Source organism: Phasianus colchicus, chromosome 14, assembly GCF_987193195.1.
Source record: "Phasianus colchicus chromosome 14, bPhaCol1.hap1.1, whole genome shotgun sequence".
Lineage (NCBI taxonomy): Eukaryota > Metazoa > Chordata > Aves > Galliformes > Phasianidae > Phasianus > Phasianus colchicus.
The window spans coordinates 11,201,568-11,225,458 of NC_143449.1; the positions used below are offsets into that span (position 1 = coordinate 11,201,568).

At 49.6% G+C, this 23,891-nt stretch overlaps 1 protein-coding gene and 1 long non-coding RNA gene across 2 annotated transcripts in view; one reads left to right on the plus strand and one right to left on the minus strand.

Moving 5' to 3' along the window:
• Positions 1-13,885, minus strand: part of LOC149916015 (uncharacterized) — a 75,625-nt gene extending 61,740 nt beyond the window's left edge. The window contains exon 1 of the long non-coding RNA XR_016471068.1: positions 13,437-13,885. This is a non-coding gene — a long non-coding RNA (uncharacterized LOC149916015). The remainder of the gene's footprint in view (positions 1-13,436) is intronic.
• Positions 13,886-16,820: 2,935 nt separating this feature from the next.
• POU3F4 (POU class 3 homeobox 4) lies at positions 16,821-21,449 on the plus strand. Its single transcript, XM_090150241.1, has 2 exons — positions 16,821-18,261; positions 19,133-21,449. The coding sequence occupies exon 1, from the start codon at positions 16,852-16,854 to the stop codon at positions 17,941-17,943; it is 1,092 nt and encodes a 363-aa protein (XP_090006367.1). The 5' UTR covers positions 16,821-16,851; the 3' UTR covers positions 17,944-18,261; positions 19,133-21,449.
• Positions 21,450-23,891: the final 2,442 nt, after the last annotated feature.

Sequence of the window (23,891 nt, forward strand, 5' to 3'; positions counted from 1 at the left end):
TAACCTGATGCGTGCAGACAGCTGCAAAAATGAAGTGATATCAGTGATAAAAATACTCTTTCTGCATTAGGCATAGTAGGAAAGGGCAAATCCTGCTGCATGCATGTAGCAGTCTTTATACATGAAGACAGTGACTGAACAAAACAGCACAAATGAGCAGAGTGCTTACCTATGTATTGTGCGTTTGCTTCAAATATTTTTGAGTGTCTCACATTAAATTGCATAAATACATCTTGTATTCCATCAAAAAAAAAAAAATCAAAAAACAAAAAAACTTAGCTACACCACAGCATTTATCGCCCTGTTAATACAAGCCATCTTAGAAATGGCAAATTAGTTGATAAAAAAAATGTTGCAACGATGCCCCCCTTCCTTTTTCTCTGATGTAGGAATAGATAATTTCTAGTACTAAAAGTGATTAAATTTGGTGGATTTCCAACTTGTATTTTAACAATGCATTACCTCCTGAATTGCTGCATAAATATTAATAGACAGACTGATATGGAACTTTTGCCCGTAATGCCCTTGGAGAACCATAATCACAGCAAGTGGAGCAAAAGAGATGAGAGAGTGTGCTGAGGTGGTGGCACATCCCCGAGCTCCACAGAGCTGCCCTCAGTCCGGTGCTTCCCATGCAGTGCCATAGATGAGAAGCATCTCAAAGCCTAGGCTTTGCTCAGCAGGAGATGGCACTTGCCTAAAATACAACAGAAAAATGTTTCATTGATACCAAGAGGTGCTGCGCTGTTTTTTATCCAAATTAGCCACGCTTAATGTTTGACATTGTGTACTTTTAAATGTCATCTGCAGATGTTTGTTAGTTAGATCATCTCCAGAGCTATTGTACAATGCTTATCTGTTTAACATCCCAGTAAAACAATCTCATTAAAAGCCGTGGTTGTATTGGCTGCCATTTAAAAGAGGGGCTGCTGACCCAGTGAAGCCATATTCAGCTTTCTTGAGAACTGGCCAATGGACTTCATGGGCTGACACATGGCACAGCACCGGGAAAACCTTTTTGGATAGCCATCAAGTGCACTGTAAACACGTTTGCGTTTTCTAAGAAGACAACACCACCAATTTTTGTCACTGCTAAGTGAGAACCTTACTAGAAACCTTAGAATTTGGCAGTACAAAGTGCAAGGAGAAAGCTTCCTGTTTGCCAACATCTATTCCATAGCTGTATTTTGGACACCGGTGGACTATGCCAAGGGTTAATTTAATTTAACTTTCACCAAGTTAGAAAGCTATGAAAGTTTAATCACAAATGAACTCCAGTGGGCCATTTGGTAGCTCACAGACAAATGTTCTCATTTCTATTCTTTATAGGCAGTGCTCAAATCATCATAAACCATATTTAAGGAGGAAGAAATTTCATGAGGGGTGGGAGCTGTTTTAAAAAAAAAGGCAACTTACTGTTTTAAAATTTAAATCGAACAAAATTACCAGAAATACTGCTGGAAAAGAGAACACTGAGAATTCATTATTTTGTTTCAAAGTTAGTTTATCATAAATCTGCCCTCTGACACGTAATAACTAGTAACGTTTCGGAGGTTATTTGATAGTAAGTTCAACAGTGTAGGTGACTGAACATGTGAGCTGCATGATAATGAGTCCCAGGGGAAATCAGGCTTTAGGATGCAGGGTGAAGCATCCCTAGGCTTGTATTCAAATGGAAAAAACATATTCAAAAGTTTATTGTTTATCTCATAAGAACATCAAATAATACACAGTCCTTCAAATCAAATGTATAAGGCACACGAGAGAACTTATTTGCTGGGGGAAAAATACCTGATTTGATCCAAATTCAAAAAATCCTAATAGCTTGTACACTGAAATGCACTGGATGATTTTGATATGAAAAATGAAGGGGAGTATTTGGGTTTGTTCTTTTACAGAACTAAAAGGCACAGCAAGTCAATTTGTTCTTGCACCAGAATCTAGAATGTGGAGCTAGAGAGCATTAAAGCCAGTTGTTTTCAAATCTTCTGCGTTTCAGTACAATAGAGTTCTTTAAGTGTGACAAATATAAATTGCACTACTCGTCCTGAATTTAATTTCAAAAGTATGTTGGCCGTAATTGATTAATTCATAGTGTACAAACTAATTTAAAGCCAATAATGAGAGCAAAAGATTTTATTTTTCAGCGGGGAGGCGTGGTATATACATCACACTCCAGCAGTATAATAGATCCCCACCTCTCAGCTAGTTAAGCTCTTAAATAGTGAATCTGGTGCTGTCCTTACCGAAGTCAATGGTAGTTTTGTCATTACCAATAATAGAAGCAGAATCGGGCCCATTAGCTGTGCCGGAAAAGCATGTAAGACAGAACTTTTTTTATATAAACTCCCTGTATCACAAATGCCAAGGGCAGCCAGCATTCCAAGCCCCTAACTACCCCTCTGCTGGCAGCCTGCCACCTGGGCTGCATAGCGATGCACCGCCCCGCAGCACCCACCTCCTGCCTGCCCCCAGTGCCGCAGGGCTGCAGCTCCTCCACTCCAGCTTGTCCCCAAAAAGCTCTGTGCGCGATGCATTGTCCCGTTGGTGACTTTGGATGCATCACGTATACTATTCCAATACCGGATTTCTATCTTAAAAGAAACATCAGGGAGTTTGAGGGTAAGCCAGCGTGACTCGTGATGTTTTAGGTGTACAACCACACCTGCCTAGCATAGCTGCCTTCTTTTCACACAGTTATATATTCCTCTTTGTAACAAGAGGCTGCAATTTTATCACGTGTTTTGGGTATTGAAAACAAAACCAGACTGTACTTTTGTACGTTTCAATAATCAAAACCCATTTTCTGTACATCTTTTTAAGCTATTCTCCCTTCTTTATTCATTATTTAAATTGTTACATACCCTATTCTTAAGTGGTGAAAAGTTAAGCAGCATATATCTTACTCAACATCACTCTATCAATCCGAACCCTTAATATTTTGATGGCTTTTTCACAAATGTAACTGGCAGCAGTTTACTGACACATGGTAGATTCTAATTATCTCTAAATCTCTCAATTCCATATTGACAAAAATCAAAGATTGAAATGCACTTGACAAGCTCTGAAATATTGAATGAATGCTTGTTTATCTGCTTCCAGCACGGCTATTTTCCACACCTTAGCTCTGGGAAAACAACAGCATTTAAAAAGGCACCCAAGGCAAGGATAAATAAAAGCCAGCAAGCAGGCAGTAACGCCGTCTGAAATGCTTTTTACTCTTCGTAGTGAGGACGAACACTCTTCTCACAGGGAGGACGAACGAAACCAAAAGCTAACATGATCTCGAAGGTTACAAAAAAATACCCTCAGAACAGATGGATAACTTTCCAGATTCCTTCAATAAATTACCATTACGCTCTATCCGACCTTTTTTTTTAATGTTTACACATGTAAGATGCACAGAGAAAATTAGAGCCGCATTAAAATACGAAGGACATGAAGAACGGCCAAGGAGACGTTCATACAAATATTAAATAAAACTCATATAAAAGAAGCCGGCCAGATCGGCAGTGAACTTTTATTATCGTTGCAGAAAACAGCTCGGGCTGTGTGCTGCTCGATGAAGTTAGTTCTGCAATATTAAAAGGTGCATAAATCAGCCCGCTCATTTTCCTATCAAGCATAAAGCTTCTGTCTGCTAGTTATCAGAGGTATTCGCAGATACACACAGAGCGAGTCTATTCGGGGTCCTTCCTCTGTGTGGTCTTTTAGAACTGTCGTTATCAGCTTTCTGTTTATTATTGTGCTCAGTTTAAAGGGAATTTGCCAAGTGATCCCTGGACTCCAATCTTTAGGCCTGTTGTCAGGACAAATTAATTTCTGTGGAAACCCACTGTGCCTCAGATACCATCTAGGAAATGTAGGATTAATGGAGTCCCTGTACAACAAGCTTTGTAGTGTGGCTGCTGGGGGAGGGGAGCGAGTATTGTGAGGAAGTGAGGAATAACAAAAATAAAGCCACTACACTTTGAGTTACTTTGGGGGGACTTTACACTTTTTCTTACACAAACTAACATTAGGAATACTGAAAATATAGCGCAGCAAATGAATACAAACATAGCACTTTTTTAACAAAACAAAATGCCTATTGGTAAAGATGACGGAATTGAGATCTAGTTATCAATATTTTGTATTTTACGTGGCCAAGCCAATCTCTCTGGTGGGCGAAAACGGGCTTCCATAAGAAACAGCATCCCGTGAATCTGAGCAGAAAATAATGAAAATAATGAAAGTCAGTATGTGATCTTTTGGAAAAGGGGTATTACAGCAGGGTTTGCTACACAGCCACGTCACAGCTATGTTAGCTGACATTTGAGACTCTTTTTTAAAATTGTATATTACTTCATTTTTTAAAATGTTCAGCTGTCACTGTTCTTCTAGTAAGTACTTAAAAAGAGACTTTCCCACCTAGGAAAAAAGTAATTATTTTCTTGGGAATGCTAAACTACAACTAAATTTAGAGCTGTAACGGGTAAAACCCCATCTGCCTTCATGTTTCTCCTTTGTCCACAGAATAGCAAGGGAGGAGAGGAGAGGAGAGGAGAGGAGAGGAGAGGAGAGGAGAGGAGAGGAGAGGAGAGGAGAGGAGAGGAGAGGAGAGGAGAGGAGAGGAGAGGAGAGGAGAGGAGAGGAGAGGAGAGGAGAGGAGAGGAGAGGAGAGGAGAGGAGAGGAGAGGAGAGGAGAGGAGAGGAGAGGAGAGGAGAGGAGAGGAGAGGAGAGGAGAGGAGAGGAGAGGAGAGGAGAGGAGAGGAGAGGAGAGGAGAGGAGAGGAGAGGAGAGGAGAGGAGAGGAGAGGAGAGAAGAGAAGAGAAGAGAAGAGAAGAGAAGAGAAGAGAAGAGAAGAGAAGAGAAGAGAAGAGAAGAGAAGAGAAGAGAAGAGAAGAGAAGAGAAGAGAAGAGAAGAGAAGAGAAGAGAAGAGAAGAGAAGAGAAGAGAAGAGAAGAGAAGAGAAGAGAAGAGAAGAGAAGAGAAGAGAAGAGAAGAGAAGAGAAGAGAAGAGAGGAGAGGAGAGGAGGACTTCAATATGATTTTATTGATCCTTTTCTCATCTTTCAATTTTTCATGCCTGTCCATGGTTAGATAAACAGGTTTAATACCTTATAAATTTGGAATTCTTACCCATATTCTTTTCCCTTACAAAATAAATTGGCTGAAAAGCTCTGGGACAAAGACACGGGGCACACAGGGCCACATTCTGTATTGTTGCCTCTTGTGACTCCCCTGCAAAATCTGCCAGTTGTAAATCAGCCCCAAAGTTACCCTAAAGTAGCACTGAAAGACCTAATAGATTGCAAAAGAAACGAAAGATACCACTCCCTTAAGGTCAAATGCCATACACAAAATTTGACTTCCTAGCATGCTGCTGCTACGACATGAAAGTGTTAAGAGCAGTGCTAATTGTGCCGCATAGAACAGTGCATTTCCAGTGCACTTCTCAAATCTTACAAGACTGATGGACGCGGGTGACGAAGCTGCAGCAGAAGGCTCCATTAACATTTCCTTCCCATCTGCAAATACCTCAGTGTACTCTGCTTCTCCTTCAGAAAAACAGGCACAGCAAGAGAAAGCATGGCGTTTGTGTGGTGCCACACTGTGTTTAGAGCAGCATTTAGGGAGATCAATTTGGAGGAGGAATTTTATTAGTCTCAAACTCTCGTGCATCTGAGACTACTTTCCTTATATTAAATATTCCAACTGAGTATATTCTTACCTAACTAAAGCATTTAATCTTGAGAGACTTTATGTGCCGGTTTTTACTATTACAGAAATTGAATTAACTCCATAATTATGAACAAAATTACCATTGAATGTTACATGCAATTTGGTGGTAGTAGCTACACAGCACACACATATACGTTGTTTTTTCATTAAAGACTTATGCTATACAAGTGTTTAATTGCAGTAAGTGTGTTACTTGCAACCAGTGGGCTGGATTCCCAGCTGATGGAGAGTCACCCAAACTGTGACAGTTTGCCACAACTGCCAGCCCAGCACCACGAATTCATTCTACTACACACTCAAATCCACAGCAAAGGCAGTGAAAGGATGCCCAGGGATTTATGCAAGGAGAAAAAAAAAAAAAAAGAAGAAGAAAAACTTGAAGGAGGAAGGGAAGCTCTACAACATCTTTAAAAACTTTATGTACAGGCACTGCCAAAAAAAAAAAAAAAAAAAAAAAGCTGCTAGTCAGAGGAAAGACTGCACATGATTGCCACAGCTCTGCTCTTAAGAGCCCTCTGCAACAGGCATGATGAATGGGTGCTTCGGGGTGGGGCTGGGGGGTCAGAAGGCACGACCTGTGCGTCTGTGCAGACACGCCGCCTGGCAGCACCGCCGCGCTGAGCCAGATGCAGGTTGTGCTCGGAGCAAGCGGGGTGGCTGCACGCTGGAGCACCGCCAGGCAGATCCTGAGAGCACTTCAGTGCTGCTTTAGAAATGAAAGTGCGTCAGTTCTTCTGCCATGTAAGAAAGCAGCAGCCTGTGGTCAGCCAGGGGCCCAAGGACATACGCTTGTTTTTTTCAGACCAAGATGGCTAAAAGCAAAGTTTGGGAGCACGGTCATGGCGTGGTCTCACTCAGGAAAGGGAAGATCGGAGTGGCACATAGGTGTCTCTGCAGCATCTGCAGAAATACATCTGGCAATGGTCACCACACATTCACTTGCTGCCATCACACAGTTCAAACATGTGTGACATCTCCCGTGTCACAGCAGTCATTGGCCTCTTACTGATGATCTCCATTCGTGCATTCATCCCATTAGATTGATACCCTGCACCTCCTTGCACACTGGAGCTCGGGTTGCATCACTACCACACTACTCTATAAGGTAAGGCAAACTATTTTGGACTTCTATAAAGAAGTCCAAACTATATGGGCTAAGATTATTTCAGAAATTATGCAGAATAATTCTGATATCACTCATGCAATCTTTTGCTCAGTCCAAGAAAATCTGCAGTTCATGTAACCCAGACTAACTTCCTGAATACCAATAGTGCTACATCAATTTACATCAGCTGAAGGTCTGGCCCCAGATACTCTCCTCAACCTACTAAGAACCCATTTCTGCTGACACAGTAATTACTACAGTGATCTCCAGCTTCACCTGCCCTTCTTCCTATACAAGTCTTTCCTACCTACAAGTGCACACCCGGGAGAGAATCCTGCAACACTGCAACCAGAACTTTACAAGAGGTATCCACGGACAACACAAGAAATCAACAGTGGCTTATGATAATCATCATTCAAGTAATTTAGAATCAGTTACCCATGCGATTTATCTAAATACAAAGTGATCTGCAACTGACAAATCTGAATTCCAAACGTGGTCATGTGAAACATCGAAACACAGGATACAGTTACAGCTCAGTCCTTGGTGGGTGCTAGTCACTACTAGAAAACTGTTGCATAGATCATTTATTCAAAAGAGAAGAGTATAGCAAAAACAGAGGTTGAAGCACTTCCAGATTTGCCAAGGAGCTGGTCTTACCAATGAGGTAAAACATTTAAGCTTTAATGGAAAAAATATAAGTGCAAATATATATAAAATGAACCATGAAATAAGCTTCTTATGGAAATTTGTGCCTCATAACAAGAATGGTACATGCATTTCGTAACATGCCAAGCCCCCTGCATGTGTACTTTCATTCCTTCCTCACTCCTGGCACAATAACCACAAGAGGTGTTTAATGGCACCGGTAAAAGTTTTCCAATTTGGGGATATACAGTCAGTATCTCAAGAACCTGGACAAACACACAATCTTATGAAAACAGACAGAAGGAGAAAAGATTTCAGTGGGAGAAAAATATGCCTGGTGGGAAGGAAACCAACTGCTGTATTTTGCTGCAGCTAAGTTTGCTGGAGAACTTCTCTCAACTCCAGTACGATCCCCATGCACTGCAGTTCTAGGCACATAAAGCAAGTCCTGTGCAAGCCAGAGCCACGAGATCCCCGGCTCCCGGTTCAAAAGGAAGTCCCTGTCTGACCCCGGGCACCGCCAAGCGCAGCACCGCATCCTGCAGCCATGCGATGGGACAGAAGCACTCCTCGCATCCACAGGCACTGCCGGAGGCCTGGGAGCAGCAGGACCACACCCAGAACCCCTCGTTCAAAGTGTACAAAACATTCCCGATCCCAGGGTGGGGTCTGGATACATCAGTAAATGGAGCTGCTATGAGATTTGTTTTCCCAAACAACATCCCGCTCTGCTCTGCCGTGGAAGAAATTTAGTCCTTATTCCTCTTTAATATTCATAGAGCACTGAGCTACATGGAGAGCGAAGTTTGAATTTCAGAAGCATTCTGACAGTTACAAAGCACAGATTCCAGCCCCAGTTTCACACTAGGTTTTTTTTTTTCATTATGACTGTTATTACTAGTATTAGTATTGCTGGAGAAGTGATTAAAAGGTCCTGGACACGTTATTAAAATAGTCTAGATCCTCACTTCAACATCAAGATGACGTCTGTTATTTTATAAACAAGAATGATGGAATCCGAAGCACTGCCTATTCCTGTCTTCATTCGGAAATAGAGGTACTTTCACTATTAGAACTGTCTGTGAGAATAATTCCAAATATTTGAAGCAGAGGCAAAAATATTTACTGTACAACACTGAACACTATCCAGATCAGCTCCGAAAATGTGAATATAATAAAAGGCCAGGAGGAACCAAGTCCTGCACATTGCCAGGGAAATCAGGGAGAAAGATACCTGACGGACACCTACAGAATTGGTCCCCACGTTTATTTTCAGGTGCTCAGTTGCTGAAGCACAGGCATTCCAGGCTTATGCTTATAGAGAAAGGGCAGTTTGAGCTGCAATTTTGAACAGTGCATTTTTGCTCGTGGAGGGGGCTCAGCAGTTTAACTACATATGTTTGTGCATCAGCCCTCCTTTCCATAGCGTTCACTAAAAAGAAATTCAGAAGTCTTAGGCATAGATTAAATGCTTTCAAAAATCAATTCTAGGCTGGCATATAAGTTAACCAGTCTGACCTTGTGATTTACAGAGTAAACACTTCTTTAGGAAACAAAGTGTAGGAATATTTTATGTTTCCATAATTATTTGAGATAGAACCACACATAAAAATGAGGAAACATGGCAATATTTAAGGACATTTATCTGTGGATAATTGCTTGAAGTATTAAAATAGGACTCATTCTGAGGTTTGGGATATTGTAATATTAAAATATGTTAACAAAGGCAATATCCAGTACACAGCTCAGCCAAACTGTAACAAATGCTTTGAATTTCACATGGGGTTGTGAAGATAATCATGTAACCTGGTTCCTACTTGATCACTCCAAGTGTTTAACTGGGGGAGCTTAATATCAACACATAGAATGTGATCATGGAAGCAGCAGTGTGACCCACAGTTATTCTGCTGGCTAAAGAGCATCTTTCAAGCTACTGTAGGAACCACGCAAAGCAGTCATAAAATACACTTCTTCAGTTACATATTCCTAAGGATGGAGCACGTAGGTAATGCCCAAGTAGTAATGTGCCTCACAACAGCATTTTTTTTCATTCTTACTAGTGTCAACAGCAGTGTAACCCCAGAGCTTTCAAATAAACGTTTGCCTTAGTTTGATCATAGAAGTGTGCTACCCAGTAATTAAATCCAGTTTGTATTTGTAAAGTGCACACTGAGCAACACTGCGCACAGAGCTGAACCGCGCCGTGTTGGTATCCACCAGCTCTCAGTTCTGGGAAATCCATAAATTCATTTGTCAGAGGTAGAAATACTTACACCAAATTCCTGCTAAATCTTTTGAAACGGTTTGCTCAAACTCCTGACATAGCGTTTTGCTCTAAACAAATTTCTAGACAACCCTGTGATTTTCCATCTCTGAAAATATACTGTTTCCCCTCCACGAAACTAGAACAGAGGGTCTGAGAGAAAGGAAATTATTAAGCATTCTAGTGGGTTTTTTCCAACAAAAACTAAGATAGAGGTCAATGAATAAGTATGTGCAGGCTGGAACTTAAATCCTCTGGGGTGACTGTAGGCTAATTAATAATTAATGCCAGAGACATGGTGTTTGAAATGCAGATGTGATAACTGGAGGCCTGGCAAAGCTGTTCAGAGGAAGCAGATTTGGATGCTATAGGGAATAGGCACTCCCTTGCCGGCTGGCTCTGAAAGCAGACCTGGGTGCAAAGCAGGGCCTATGGTTTAGATTATATTCCCCTCAGCTGTTAATTACCTGAACCTACTTTGAAGTTTTTCTCTTTTTATCCTCTGCATGAAAAGAGATTGGTTCAGCCAAGGGACTTGAAAAAATGATCAAATACATGGAGTAGAGGAGGGGAATAGAACTTCAGATATAAAGAAGATAAGGAAGAAAAACACTCAGGGAAACATACAAGAACACATTAGGAAGTGCACAAGTGTGGCTGGCTGTCGGAGCACGGCGTGCTGCTCTCGGTTATTCCAGCCATTAAGTAAACCCCTGCGCATTTTATGAACAGATTTGTTAAAAGGAACCTCTCTCTATATGTATACGGTTTACATTAATTATTTGATGAAAGTACCGTAGGTGATTTTCTATGCTATTTTTAATTCAATAAAGTCATTTAAACCTCCTTATGTTTGGGGCTATTTAATGAGGTGTGCAACATTAGCAGAATCACCAATGAGCTGTTACTACAAGGATTCAGATTTTGCAGAAACCGCTCCTTCTCGCAAAGGAGAGAGGCACGGCAGCACCGGGTTCCGCCCTGCGAGCAGAGGGGCAGGTGCCGGAGATCCTTCAGCCCCACGGGCTTTTTCCACAACGGGCACGGAGAGCGGGCAGCTGGGACCCGGGCACCCAGGCTCCAGGCCTCGCCGAGGGGAGGGAGAGCCCGCAAAGACGCGTGGAGCTCTGGGGAGCCCTTCCCGCAGTGCCAACCGGCCGCTGAGCACCGCGGTCGGGTCGCGCCGAAAGGCTCCGGGCTCCGTGACGCTGTGCCGCCCTGGCAGCGCGGAGCCGGGCGGGCTGGCTGCTCCTCGGCCGTTCTCGCTTCGTGGGGACACGTCGCTCCCTGTTCAAAGTGTCTTTTTGTGACGCTCTTCCCTACTCGTTAGAGCTCGTCGTTTCAAAGGCTTCCACCACGAAACTTCCCAGCAACTTCACTAAAACCCCGTGAACAAAACGGGTAGGGGGGTCTTCTCTTTTTTTTCTTTTTCTTTCTTTTTTTTTTTTTTTTTTTTTCCTGGAGCACGGCAGGACGAGGCTCTGTGCCTTACGTCACGCAGCCCAGCCCGCCTGCACACACCTGCACGGCGCTCCCGCTGCGGGCGGAGCGGGGCATCCCCAGCCCTGCCGCCCCAGGGCGCTCCGAGGGCTTCGTAACAGCATCGGGGCGTTGAGACAGTTTGATATTAAATCCCGCTCATTTCCTAGGTGAGGGCTGCGAAGTGAATGTGAGGCAGCATTAAAAGGGAATTGAATTTGCATTCCTTCTGCTACAGGCACATGTTTACATGACCTTTAAAACAGAATTAAAGCTGTATCATCAGCAGCTGTAGGCAATTCACATTACTAAGGCAATCAAATCAGAAGGCTAAACTAACTATAAAACATAAATTAAACTGATAGAGAATCACCCTAATTCACTCGGTTTACTCGCAGTTTACTTATCCCCTACTAGTAATTTCGGAGCGGTTCGCAGAACGGGGAGCACTCGGAGGTGGCACTCAGAGCCGCCGGCCGGCGGAGGGGCGGCCCCAGAGCACAACAAAGGCGCAGCCGATACCGGCGGAAAGTTTGCGGATGGTGTTTCCCGGCCCCCCCGCCGCCCCTCGACTTTGATTTATTTCTATTTATTCCTAGCGGGCAGCGGAGCGCTGGCACGCCGAGGGGCTGCGGCTCCCCTTTAATGGCTCTTCTCCCGTGCGCGCTTCGATTTGTCCTCGGGACTGCTCTGATTTATGGCTCTCCCGGCTCCGCACGCGTGCGGCCCCGCCGCCCCTCCACCACCACAGGGAAAGGGCCGCCGTGGCCTCGGGTGGCTTTAAGCAGGAGAAAGAGGTGCAGGGAGAGAGCACGGCCGCGTGCTGCGCGGTGCTGGCCGCTCTCTTCACGCAGGCCGGGGCTCGGGCCCTGGGGCTGTCCCGAGGGCAGCGGGGGGGGGGGGTCGGGCAGGGGCCGGGCCGCGCCTTTGTGCGCTGCGCTGGGGGCTGTCACCGCGCATCCACCTGCGCGGCACCGTCCCGTGTGGCGAAGCGAATCGCAGAACCCCGAGCCTCGTGTCCCTGAGCGCTCCCTGGCATCGCCCGAGAGCGATTCGCGAAGTAAACGTCTTTCAGCGGCGCAGCCCGGCCTGAAAGTTCCGATTTTATAACGGCTTTGATTGGCGCGACGTGGATGAGACGGGGAGTAAACTTGCCACCAAAGTGTAAACATTTCATCTGCGCGAAAACAAAGAATTAGCGGTGCCACAGAGGTATTTCTAAGCGTAAACCGAGGAGTGACGCGGCACCTCGGGCTGCAGGAGGCGTTGAGATCCCTCTGCAGGACCGCGAGCATCACAGAGCGATTTGCGGGCTGAATGAGAAAGGTGGGAAAACGTATAGTTAAAAATAAAAATAAAAACACACATTGAAATTCTTCGGTAAACTAAGAAACAACGACGCAGGGATCTGTCATCCTCGGAACAGAGCTATTTGTCTTCGATGTCTCCTTAGTCAACAGAGGTTCAATAGCACGCGGGTTGGTGCTATTTTCAAATCCAAGCCAGTCTCCTTTCAATATGCCCGAGCAGGACTCTGCGTTCGGGAATTGTGTTTTAACTAAATAATGAAAAAGGGAGGTGGGCCCTTGGGCTGCGAGGCGGCCCTCGGCTCCCCGTGCCCGGCGGAGGGGGAGCACGGTGGGCAGAACCGCGGCGCTCCGGTCCGGGAGAACCGGGCACAGCGCGGGGACCACGCGAGTCTCAACCGCACGGTGAGGAAAGCGCCTACGTAAAGGGAAGCGATCCGCATTGTCGTGCAGATCTATTAACTCCTCCCGTGACCTTACAGCCATGCACGGCACGAAGCGAGCCCCTCCGCCTGCTCTGAGCACAACAAACCCGACCTTTCCCTCCGTGGATTTAATCCGGGGAGCGCACGACCCACGGCGAGAGCGGTGCCACGCTGCAAATGGGCGTTTTGCAGAGACTTCCCGGACTATTTTTGCTCTCAGCTGCAAACCAGCCAAATGTTCGATGCAGTACCTGCCACACAGCCGCCGAGCTGGCGGAGAACATGACGTGCTCGTGCACAAATGAACGACATTTTTTTTTTTTTCTTTTCCCCAGCAAGTACATTTCTCAAACATTAACAACGTGGAAAAAAAAAAATTAAATATAGATAGAGAGAGATAATAAATGGCGATCGGAGCAGAGCAGCGAGGAGCCGCACAGAACGATTTGGAAAGCTCAGCGGTTAGAAGACAAATGTCATTTACCTTGCGGTTCTCTGCCCGTGCCTCGCCCATTGTCCCTGCCTACCCTGCTCCGTGCGCTGCCCCGCCGCTGCGGGGGGGTCGGTGCTAACGGGGGCAGTGGGGGCTGCGGCCGCTCTGACATTGGGACAGCGTTCATTTGCGATCTGTCCGTCCGCCACAGCTGCGGCTCTGCGATGGCACTGCGCTGCTGCGGCTCTCCCTCCCCTCCCTGCACAGCGTTTACTCACGTTCGAGAGCAGCCAACAGAGACCAAAAAAAAAAAAAAAAAAAAAAAAAAAAGAACTAATTGAGCTTGTGTCGGTATTGGCTAATTTCTGCTAATACTCCGTAAATTCCTCTTTTCCTCCCAACCTTCCCCCGTGCAGGTTAGGTTTGCACAAAGCACCTCCGGAGCCCGGCGGTTCTCGTACCAGCGCCTTGAAGTACACAATGAGAACCTCAACTCCTGGCTCCGGGAGCGCCGAATGCCCTCCCCGGCCCCCCCTCCCCGCTCTGATTGACTCTGTTTGGAAATTTGCACTTGTTCCCACCGAGCGCAGCCCGACTCGTCCTGGCTCCGGAGTGAACTTGTGTTGAAGGTGAAGTTTTCAATCTAGAGGTCATGACACCGAGCCACCGCTTACCGCTCCGAGCTTCATGCCGTATTAAACACAATCAAAACGAACCCCTTTTAGACCTCTTTTTTTTTTTTTTTTTTTTTTTCCCCTCCTCCTCCTTCTGCGGATGAACAATGAGAAAAAAAAAAAAAATCTCTAAAATATAATAAACGCGTGATAACAACACCGTTCCTCGCGCTTCTCGGGCAGCTCCCCGCCGCACGGAGCCGCATCACCGCACCGCTCACACCCGCACACCCGGAGGAGCTCCGGCAGCCCCGCACCGGGCACAGCCGCCCCGTCCCCCCACGGAGCGCGGCCGCGATGACGGCTCTGCCTCCGCCGGGCTCTGCCGCTCCGCCGCCCGCCCCGATCCCACGCCGGGAAGGGCGATCCGAGCCGGGGGGCTCCGAGCAGTTGCCCCCCGACAGCGGCCGTCCCGGCCGAGCCTGCGCCGGGCGCGGGGACTCCGCCACAATGACAGCTCCTCCACTTCAAAGCCGGCCTTTCTCTATAGCGACTTCTAGCTGCCCCGAGACGGTAGGCTTCCTTCGGCTATTGTGCGAGCTTTTTCGTGCCAAAGATTTAGCAGGAAAGAAAAAGAAGAAAAAAAAAAAAGAGAGAGAGAGAGAAGAAAAAAAAAAAAGAAAGAAAAAAAAAATTAACGCCGGGGGTTCGCTGGGGAACGGGAAGTGTGGAGGCACCGGAGCCGAAGGGCCGCAAAGCTCGGTCCGAACCCAGAAACTTTTTTTACTTTAATGGGTTCCAGTCTATGAAAAATAAGTTACAAATTCTTGCAACAGTAGCTTTGCATGTACTTATTTTTCTCCCATGTCCAGACGGGGTCGGCTATTGAATAAGGCTCTTTTATTCTGCATGGGGCAGGGGATTTGTGGCCATGGTCCCCCTTTTATTCCTCTCTCTATGGAAACCCAGATCATGGGGAGAAATATGCGAGGCTGAATAAAGAAAAGCAGCAGAAAGGACCGCTTGAGAGCGGCATCTGTTACACTTGGGAAGTTAGACTGACAGGAAAGAGCTAAAGAAACCCTCTCCAGCAGATTAGTTAGAACAGCGCCGAGATTTAACTATATGCAGATAAAAACACTTTAAAATACCCCAAACGCGCCCAGAGGAGGCACGGAACCTCCTCCGACGGCAGCGCTGTCCCCGACCGCAGCACATCGGCGACAAATCCGAGGATGGGACGGTCGGGTTTATCTCCCTGCCACGCTCTGCCTTCATTAAGCGGCGGAGCTCCGCGTCTGTTTGCACGGGCGGATGGGATTTGAAAAATTGTTTCGGAAGTTCAAGCGCAAATTAATTTTAAATAATTTAGTTACGTTTTTATACAGCGTGGAGATATATATAAATATATATATATATCCTCTTCCGCGCGCTCCGGTGATATTTATTTTGAGAAGCTCGTGAAGGCGGAGAGGGGAGGGAAGGAAAAAAAAAAAAAAAAAAAAAAAAAAAAAAAAAAAAAGAAAGGAAAAAAAGAGGAAAGGGAAAAAAAAAAAAAAAGCGGGCGCTGCGGTTCCTCTTTATCCGCCCTCCGCGGTGATGAATGCGGCGCTCCGCCGCTGCCCTCCGCCGCAGCCGCGCCTCTCCCAGGGACATTTGTCATCCCCTGACCTCCGCGCTGACCCCTCCTCTCGCTCCCGGCCGCTTCCCGAGGAGCCGCAAACTTTCGGCCGTGTTGGCCCCGGGTCGCGTTGCCCGACGCGACCCGCACCCGAGGACCGGGACCGAACCCGGGGAGCGGAACCGGGGGGCGGCGGAGCGGGATCCCGCGGTGCCCCCGGGCGGCCCCGGCCGAGCCCCACTGCGGGCAGCGCCGTGCCGGAGCCCCGGCGAGAAATTCCCGGGGCTGTTATAGTGGTAAAGTAGGAAAGCGGGGCTGGAAGGGGGCCGGGGGGAGCTCACCTTCTTTCTATCAATTTTCTCATTTTCTTGAATTTTCTTCAGATCTGTCTTCTCAGGGAAACTAATGCCTTAATGACTTTCTGGTAGCTGCAAGCCTTCTTTTATTTCTGCTAAATATATGAAAATGTATGCAAATTTAAATCAAGCTTAACCTAGGCGCTCTTGCAATATATTTAATGGAATTTCAAACCAATAAGGGCACCGCGCCGCGGCCGCCCGTCAGCGGCACCGCCAGTGCGCAGCGCGGAGCCCCGCACGGAGCGGGACGGCGCGGGGAGGGGGAACGGCGGGGTGACGGCCGCGCCGGGCGCCGTGGGGGTTTCTCCACGGCTTTTAGCGGGTTTTATTGTTCGCTTGTTTGTTTGTTATTTTCTCTCCTCGGGAGCGCACAGCCCGGGGCAGGCGCTGGGCGCCCGGTGTGACGCGGGGCGACGCGCGGCACCTCGGGGAGCGGCGGGGCGGAACGGAGCGGGGGGACGCGGGGCCGCGCTCGCCGGGGTGGTCTCGCGGCCGCCGCTCCCCCGCCCGGCACCGCCGCCCGCCCGCCGCTCGCCATTTAAGCGGTGCCCCGCGGCCCCCCTCCGCCCCGCCCGGCGCGGAAGGAGTTAAGCGGCGGGGCCGCGTCGCGCCCGGCCCCCGGAGCAGCGGCGGAGTGATTCACTTCCTGCCTCGGGCCCGCGCGGCGCCCGGCTCCCAGCGCCCCGCCCCCCCGCCGGCCTCCTCGTCCCCCATTGGCCCGCGCGGCGCGGCCCCGCCGGCGGCGCGCCCCCATTGGGCGCCGCGGCTGCCAGTCGGCGGGCGGCCGCTGCCCGGGCCGCCGTGCCGGTGGATGTCAAAGGCTGAGGCGGCGGCGGCGCCTCAGTATAACTCGTGGGGGCTGCGCGGCGGCCATGGCCACAGCCGCCTCCAACCCCTACGGCCTGCTCGGCTCCGGCTCGCTCGCCCATGCGGACGGCGCGGGCATGCAGCAGGGGAGCCCGTTCCGCAACCCGCAGAAACTGCTGCAGAGCGAGTACCTGCAGGGCGTCCCCGGCAATGGGCACCCGCTGGGCCACCACTGGGTGACGAGCCTGAGCGACGCCGCGCCCTGGCCCTCGGCGCTGGCGGGCGGCCCGCTGGAGCAGCCCGACGTGAAGCCGGGCCGCGAGGACCTGCAGCTGGGCGCGCTGCTGCACCACCGCTCGCCCCACGTCTCGCACCACTCGCCCCACGCCAACCACCACGGCGCCTGGGGGGCCAGCCCGGCGCACGGCGGCTCGCTGGGCCCCGCCGGGCAGCCCCCCCCGCTCGGCGTGTACCCGCAGGCCGGCTTCGCGGTGGGCGGCGTGCTGGAGCACGGGGGGCTGACGCCGCCGCCCGCCGCCGCCGCGCAGCAGCCGCCGCCGCCGCAGGGGCTGCACCCCGGGGAGCACGGCGAGCTGGGCGGCCACCACTGCCAGGACCACTCGGACGAGGAGACGCCGACCTCGGACGAGCTGGAGCAGTTCGCCAAGCAGTTCAAGCAGCGCCGCATCAAGCTGGGCTTCACCCAGGCCGACGTGGGCTTGGCGCTGGGGACGCTCTACGGCAACGTCTTCTCGCAGACCACCATCTGCCGCTTCGAGGCCCTGCAGCTCAGCTTCAAGAACATGTGCAAGCTGAAGCCGCTGCTGAACAAGTGGCTGGAGGAGGCCGACTCCTCCACCGGCAGCCCCACCAGCATCGACAAGATCGCGGCGCAGGGCAGGAAGAGGAAGAAGCGCACCTCCATCGAGGTGAGTGTCAAAGGCGTGCTGGAGACGCACTTCCTCAAGTGCCCCAAGCCGGCCGCGCAGGAGATCTCCTCGCTGGCGGACAGCCTGCAGCTGGAGAAGGAGGTGGTGCGGGTCTGGTTCTGCAACCGGCGGCAGAAGGAGAAGCGCATGACGCCGCCGGGCGAGCAGCAGCAGCACGAGGTGTACGCGCACGGCGTCAAAACGGACTCGGCCTGCCACGACCTCTGACCGGGGCTGCCGCCGGCTCGGACCTGCCCGCGGCCGCCCGACCCCCCCCCGCCGCCGCCGCCGCCGCCCGACCCCGCGGAGGGGCGGCCCGGGCTGAGCGCCGCCCGCGGATGGCCGGGGTGCCCGCCGCCCGGCCCTGGATGGGCGCTGCTCGCGGACACGGGCGGGCTTCGGACGGAGGAAAACAAAGCAAACAAACAAAAAAACGCGAAAAAAAAAAAGAAAAACGCGAACAAAAAATACAACAGAAAGGAAAAAAGACAGACGTGTGCCTATGAATAACCTTCCAGCGCCTTGGTTATATCAGCTGTATTTCAGGTGAATCTGTTTTACAATAGACTAGTTTTGCATTTTTAAAGACTTCTATAGCGTTTTTAAATGGCTGAGGTGTTTTACTACAAACTGTACACAATATTTGTGAGCTAATTTGTACCGAATCGAGCAGTCCCGCGTCCTTCCCTCCCCGCCTGGCACCGAGCGGGGACGGGGCAGGGCGGCCGCCACCCTTCGTCCCACCCCCGTCCCCTTCTCCGTTCCCATCCCTCTGCCGTTCCCATCCCTTTCCCCGTCCCCATCCCCTTTCCTCTCCTATTCCCGTTCCCTTTCCCATCGCCGTTCCCGGGGCTCCCTACCACCAACCAGCTCGTTTCTTACCGCTTCCCCCTTCCGTCCCAACAACTCCCCCCGATCAATCGGTCAAGTTCCAATCTCTGACCTCCCCCCTCCAATGAAAAAAAAAAACAAAAGAAAAAGAATTAAAAATAATAATTTCCGAGCGATCCGAAATGAGGCATCACCCCCAGCCCGCGGCGTTTCGTACCGCCCGGCGTTCGGGGCTTTTCGGTCAGCGCCAGACGGAGAGGTCTGTAGTAAAACACCTTCGTAATTCTGCGCTTTGGCTTCGGAAATCAGTTTCTCTGTGTTTTGTTTCGATAGCGAAAAGGGGAGGGAGGGGGGGGTCGTGATTTAGGGGGAGGGGGAGGGGGGGCAGCATTTGGTTCACGCTGAGCTTATTTCCGCGTCACAGGGATGCTGGATTAGCGGAAAAAATATATATATATAATTATACCTATATAATATTATATATATATATATATATTGGACCGGGAGGGGGAAAGGAAAAAAAAAAAAAAAAAAAAGAAGGAGAACAAAGTCAATACAACGCTAATGCCATGCCCCATTCTTTCAGCATAGGGAAGTGCCGAGCCGTGCCGCCCCCTGGACGTTGTGCACAAGGACGGGGCCCCGAGCGGTGCGGGCCGGGCTGGGGCCGTGCCCCGCTCCCCCTCCCCCGGCCTTCAGATTTTTTCCTTTCGACATTTCTATTTTTCAAGTATTTTTCAGTAAGCGCTATAAAAAAAGAAAAATAAAATTAAAAAAAAAATTAAAAAAATCTCGACACTGAGGACCTGCCTATTTCTGCCAACTTTATAACTGTACAGTTTTGTATATTAAACGTTTTTTGGAAGTTATTAATTTAAAGAAAGATCATTTAGTTTATTCATTTAGTAACTGATGTATAATAAACGCTATTTTCATTAAAGGTTGCTTTTTTCAACTATTTTATCCAAAATTGCCTATTGCAGTTGCCAACAATTATTTATTTTCAATAAATTCCGCATTATGTTTAAAGAAAAAAAAAAAAGTTTCAGAAAGAAAAACAAAAAAATAACAAAAAAAATAAAAAATAGAACCCAAAGCCGAAGGCAGCAGAGGGCCCAGCGGTGCGGGGCCGCACACGGGGCAGTCGCTGTACGGGTGGTGCTGGCCGGGCTCGGGCGGAGGGGTTTCTACCGACGCAATATTTTGTTGTTGTAAAAGGAAAAATTCAAAAAAAAAAAAAAATCAACGTAAAAGAAAAAAAAAAAAGATTTAAATAAACGTTTTTACAAAACGCACGGACGCGTGGTGCGGTGCGTGCTTTGTGCGCGGGCGGCCCCCGGCCTCGCCGCCTCCATCTCCGTACCGGCCGCTCCCGCTCCGGGCTGCGGGGGACGCGGCGCTGCCGCCGGGCGGGGAGAGGCGGGCGGTCAGACGGTGAGCGGTGCCCGTGGGAAGGGGTCCGGGCCCGGAGCGAGCGCGGCCGGCGCTCCGCCCCGCCGCCGCCGAGGAAACTGCGGTGCGCGGCCGTGAGCGGCGGGGGCTGAACGCTGAGCGACGGGCCCGGCCGGGCCGGGGAGGGTCGCGGCTTCGCGGGCGTCGCCCCCTGCTCCGAGCCGGCTCCTTGCGGGAGCGAGGCGGGAGGAAAAGGACGGCGGGAGGAGGAAGCGGCCCCGGCCCCCCGCGTATCAATCAGCGCAACGAGACGGCCGCGCCGAGCCGCGAGCTGACGGCAGCGGGTTGCGAACGGCTCTGGCTGTTGGCCGCACGCCGCTCGGCCCCAGAGGGGAGCGGGGCCGAAGGGCGGACGGGTCCCACCGCAACGAGTCCGCTCCGAGCCGCGGGGCTGCTCCGCACACAGCACAGGGAGCGCTGCGTTCGGGTCGTCTTTCAGCCGTGTGCCTACAGCCAAAAAAAGAGGCGATGAAAGAAGTAAAGTTCATCAGCGAAAGTACTTCAAGGACTACTTGAAAGCCGGAGAAGAAAAAACAAAAAACAAACAAACAAACAAACAAAAAACATCAAAAACAAGGAAGGAGAAATTTATTTTAAAAAGACAATTCTCGTCTCACTATTCCCTGTGCACCAGTGTTCCTGCGAGCAGAAGGAAACTCGTTTGTGCCACCTAATGTCAAGCGCCGAGCACTGTGCCGTGCCCCACGCGGCCGGCACCCCGAGCACAAAGCGGCACCAGAGGGGGGAGGGAGGGAACCTGGACGCTCACGGGTCAGGGCTTCCTCTGAATTTAGGAGATTATTTAAAAGGCACAATAACAACAATCATCACCGAGGCCTGGCACGGCCACGAGGAGGACTGATGTTGCACACCCACAGCCACTCGCAGTGATGGGAGACGCTGATTTAGTGCTGGGATGTCACACCCGTTCTTGCAAGAAGGGGCTGGAAGAAGCATTGCTGGTAGCAACGAATTACGCTGCTTTGGGATTCTGATGAACCGTTCAGCACGTTTAACAATTTTTGAGTCTGAAGCACCTTTCCTTGCTAAGGTATTAGAAAAGAAGAGGATGTGAGGCTTCCTCCGTATGCAGTGTCCAAATGCAGCAAAAGCTGTGCTCTCCTGCAGCAGAACAGGGCCACAGGAGGGGGTGCACTTGGAAGCAAAGTTACGGAACCACACAGCACCACGGCCTCATATGGCCCAGCACGGGAATGGGGGTCCCACAGCCAGCTGCCTCTGACCAAGGCTTAAATTCTTTCCTTTGAAGGGTTTTTAAAGCTTGTCTCTCTTTGTTTTTAAGAGTGGCTTTATAGATTGGGGCCAAGCAGACCCCAGCATGCAGCCATATGGGTCCTTCAGCACTGGGTCTGATCCCACGGGCACAACTCATCCCCTCACACACCGGGGCAGCTTCCACTTAATGCAGGGAGATGGCTGCGCACATAAGTCCTTCATTGTGCCTTCGTACATCCCAGAACATGCAGCCTCAGGCACAGCCCTGCTGCGTGTCCCCAAACCCAGTGTCAGCCCCACGCTGCACCGCTTTCCCCTTTCCCTACACCGTGGCCTGCAACCAGCAGACCAGAAAGGCTCCACAGCAATTACAGAGTTAGGAGATGTGAGAGCTGCAGTTAAGATCTTGAGGGCTGATTGCAGGATAAAATTTACTTCCAATGTGCAAGAGCCCATTTTTAAACCACGGCCTTTCAGCTGGTTTCCATTACATATATTCTGAAGTATCAAAAGCAATTAGGGTGGACAAAGTCTACATGGTAAATAATTTCCAAATCAGACTGTCGTTAGAGCAAGCAGCATCTATTTTTGTTAGCAGTAAGATACAGAGGGGGCCAAACTAAATAACTTTTGCTTTCATATCATGAAAAGAAAGCAAGGCTTCTGCTTCCACCCTGAGAGCAGAGATGCAGGATTTCAAGCAAGAAAAGAAGAGCTTCGAAAGCCCAAATGTAGTGGCGAGCTGCAGTGCTGTGCTCCCACCTGACCTCAGGCTCTGCAGGTCTGCCCCGCTCAGCACCGTGCCACAAAGCAGCACTGCAAATGCTCTGCAAAGCAGAATTTGTCAGAACACCATCTCGCAGCAGTGGTGAGAAGCAGGCAGCAGCCTCTGGCCGCTGCTGGGCACTGCTGAGGAACCCAACGTGACCCCACGTTCCTGCCCCTGGATTTTTTTCCTCAGTGGTGCCATCCCTCAGCATCTGCATCTCGAGTACAAATAATATTTACCCGGCCTCCAAACACCATTTTTGCACGGATGTTGTTTTCTTTTTTGGCTGAGGCGTGAAGTTCTGTTTTGCATCTCTATCTTTGGGAAGGAAAATAATAATAATAATAAACAAAACAGCCTGCAGATCTCATTAACCAGAACGTGGCTGGCTATGGCTAATGGTGTGTCTGAGCTCCTCCGGCCATGGCTCTGCTGGAGGATGGGATCTGTGTCACACTGCTGCTCTCAGGACCCTGCGATCCGCCTCAAGCAGACCGAGCACTATCTGCTGGTGCTGGGAGCTCTGTGCAAAGGCTATGCTGGAGGGGGGCAATAAAGTCAAAATCCAGACAAAAACACAATTGCAGGAGGGACAAAGTCAGCCACAGCTTTTTCCATCTCCTGCAAATGGAGTTGCTAACACAGAATTACAAACACTGTCGAGATGTTGTGCTTTGCGCCGGGCTTCACACGCATTGTATGGACACAGCGGGTCCTTCCGAGCTAAGAAATGCTAATTCAGGGCTAGAACGTGGGGTTTGCAAAAACCATCCTGTGAGTGTCATGGGGGGATTACCAAACCAACAGGAAGATTACAGCTCTGCATACGTTTAGACCCCATTGATTTAAAACTTTATTACTTATTACCTTTGATGTAGGGAAGCAGCCCAGCAGCAGGAGCTCAGCCCGAGGATGGGGACTGCAGGCTGATCCTCTGCGTGGGCAGTGCTGCACCGTGTACATGCAGCTCCCACACCCTGCCCTGCACTCAGCCATGGCAGAGAGAACACAGCACACCCCAAATTATATTGCCATGATACATTTTAACAAAAAAATCATGGAGTTAGCAATACTGTCCTACAGCACCCATGCTATAGCAAAGCTGTAGTAGAAATCTGCCTGGGCTCTTTCTTCTTGGCTGACTACTGCTGAGCTGCTCCAAATGCTGTGCCAGGGACAGAAATGGAGAGCTGAGCAATTTAACCCCAACTCTGCAAAGCAGTGCCTGTTGCATTCATTCTAAATCCCGATTCAAAAGTTAAGCTTGCCTTGCCTGTTATATTGAGGCCAGTCACTGCGCTGCACACAAATTTCAGCTGATTTCCAACCGTACCACATTTCTGGTACAAATTCTGTAGGTTCTTCACTCTTGATGGCAAAGCACTTCTTGCTATTTCATGCCAAATATCCTGGGCATTTTCTCAGCCCAAGCCCCAGCACAGTGGTAGCATATCATGCATCCCCCCCCCCCCACGGAGGTGGCAGCTGGCTGCAATGCTCCGACCTTTTGGACGTTGGTGCTGCTGGGTGCCCTTTGCTGTGGCCATGCCTTGTGCTGGCAGCAGTGCCCTGGGGGACATGGTGTGGTGGGGGCTGGTCAGGTGCCAAATATTGAAAAGGTTAAAGCCTGTGTTTATGGGTCTATTAAATGTTTATAGCCTTTCACAGACTACACTGGGCATTAAAATTACGGTGTCCCATTCTTGTAACAAACACTGTAAAGAGAACAGAAAATGGCAAAGCATGAAGCTTGACAAAATCTGCAAAGGGAATGCAATGACAACACAGTATTAATTCTCCCCTTTGAAACAGCCAGAACAGAAGAGATGATGCCAGCAACCCAACCCACACAGCTCGGCAAGGAGTTGCTGTAGAACTCACCAGCATC

What these genes read in the sequence shown, in the direction of transcription:
- POU3F4 (XM_090150241.1), top strand. Translation starts at nt 16,852, where the DNA reads ATGGCCACAGCCGCCTCCAACCCCTACGGCCTGCTCGGCTCCGGCTCG.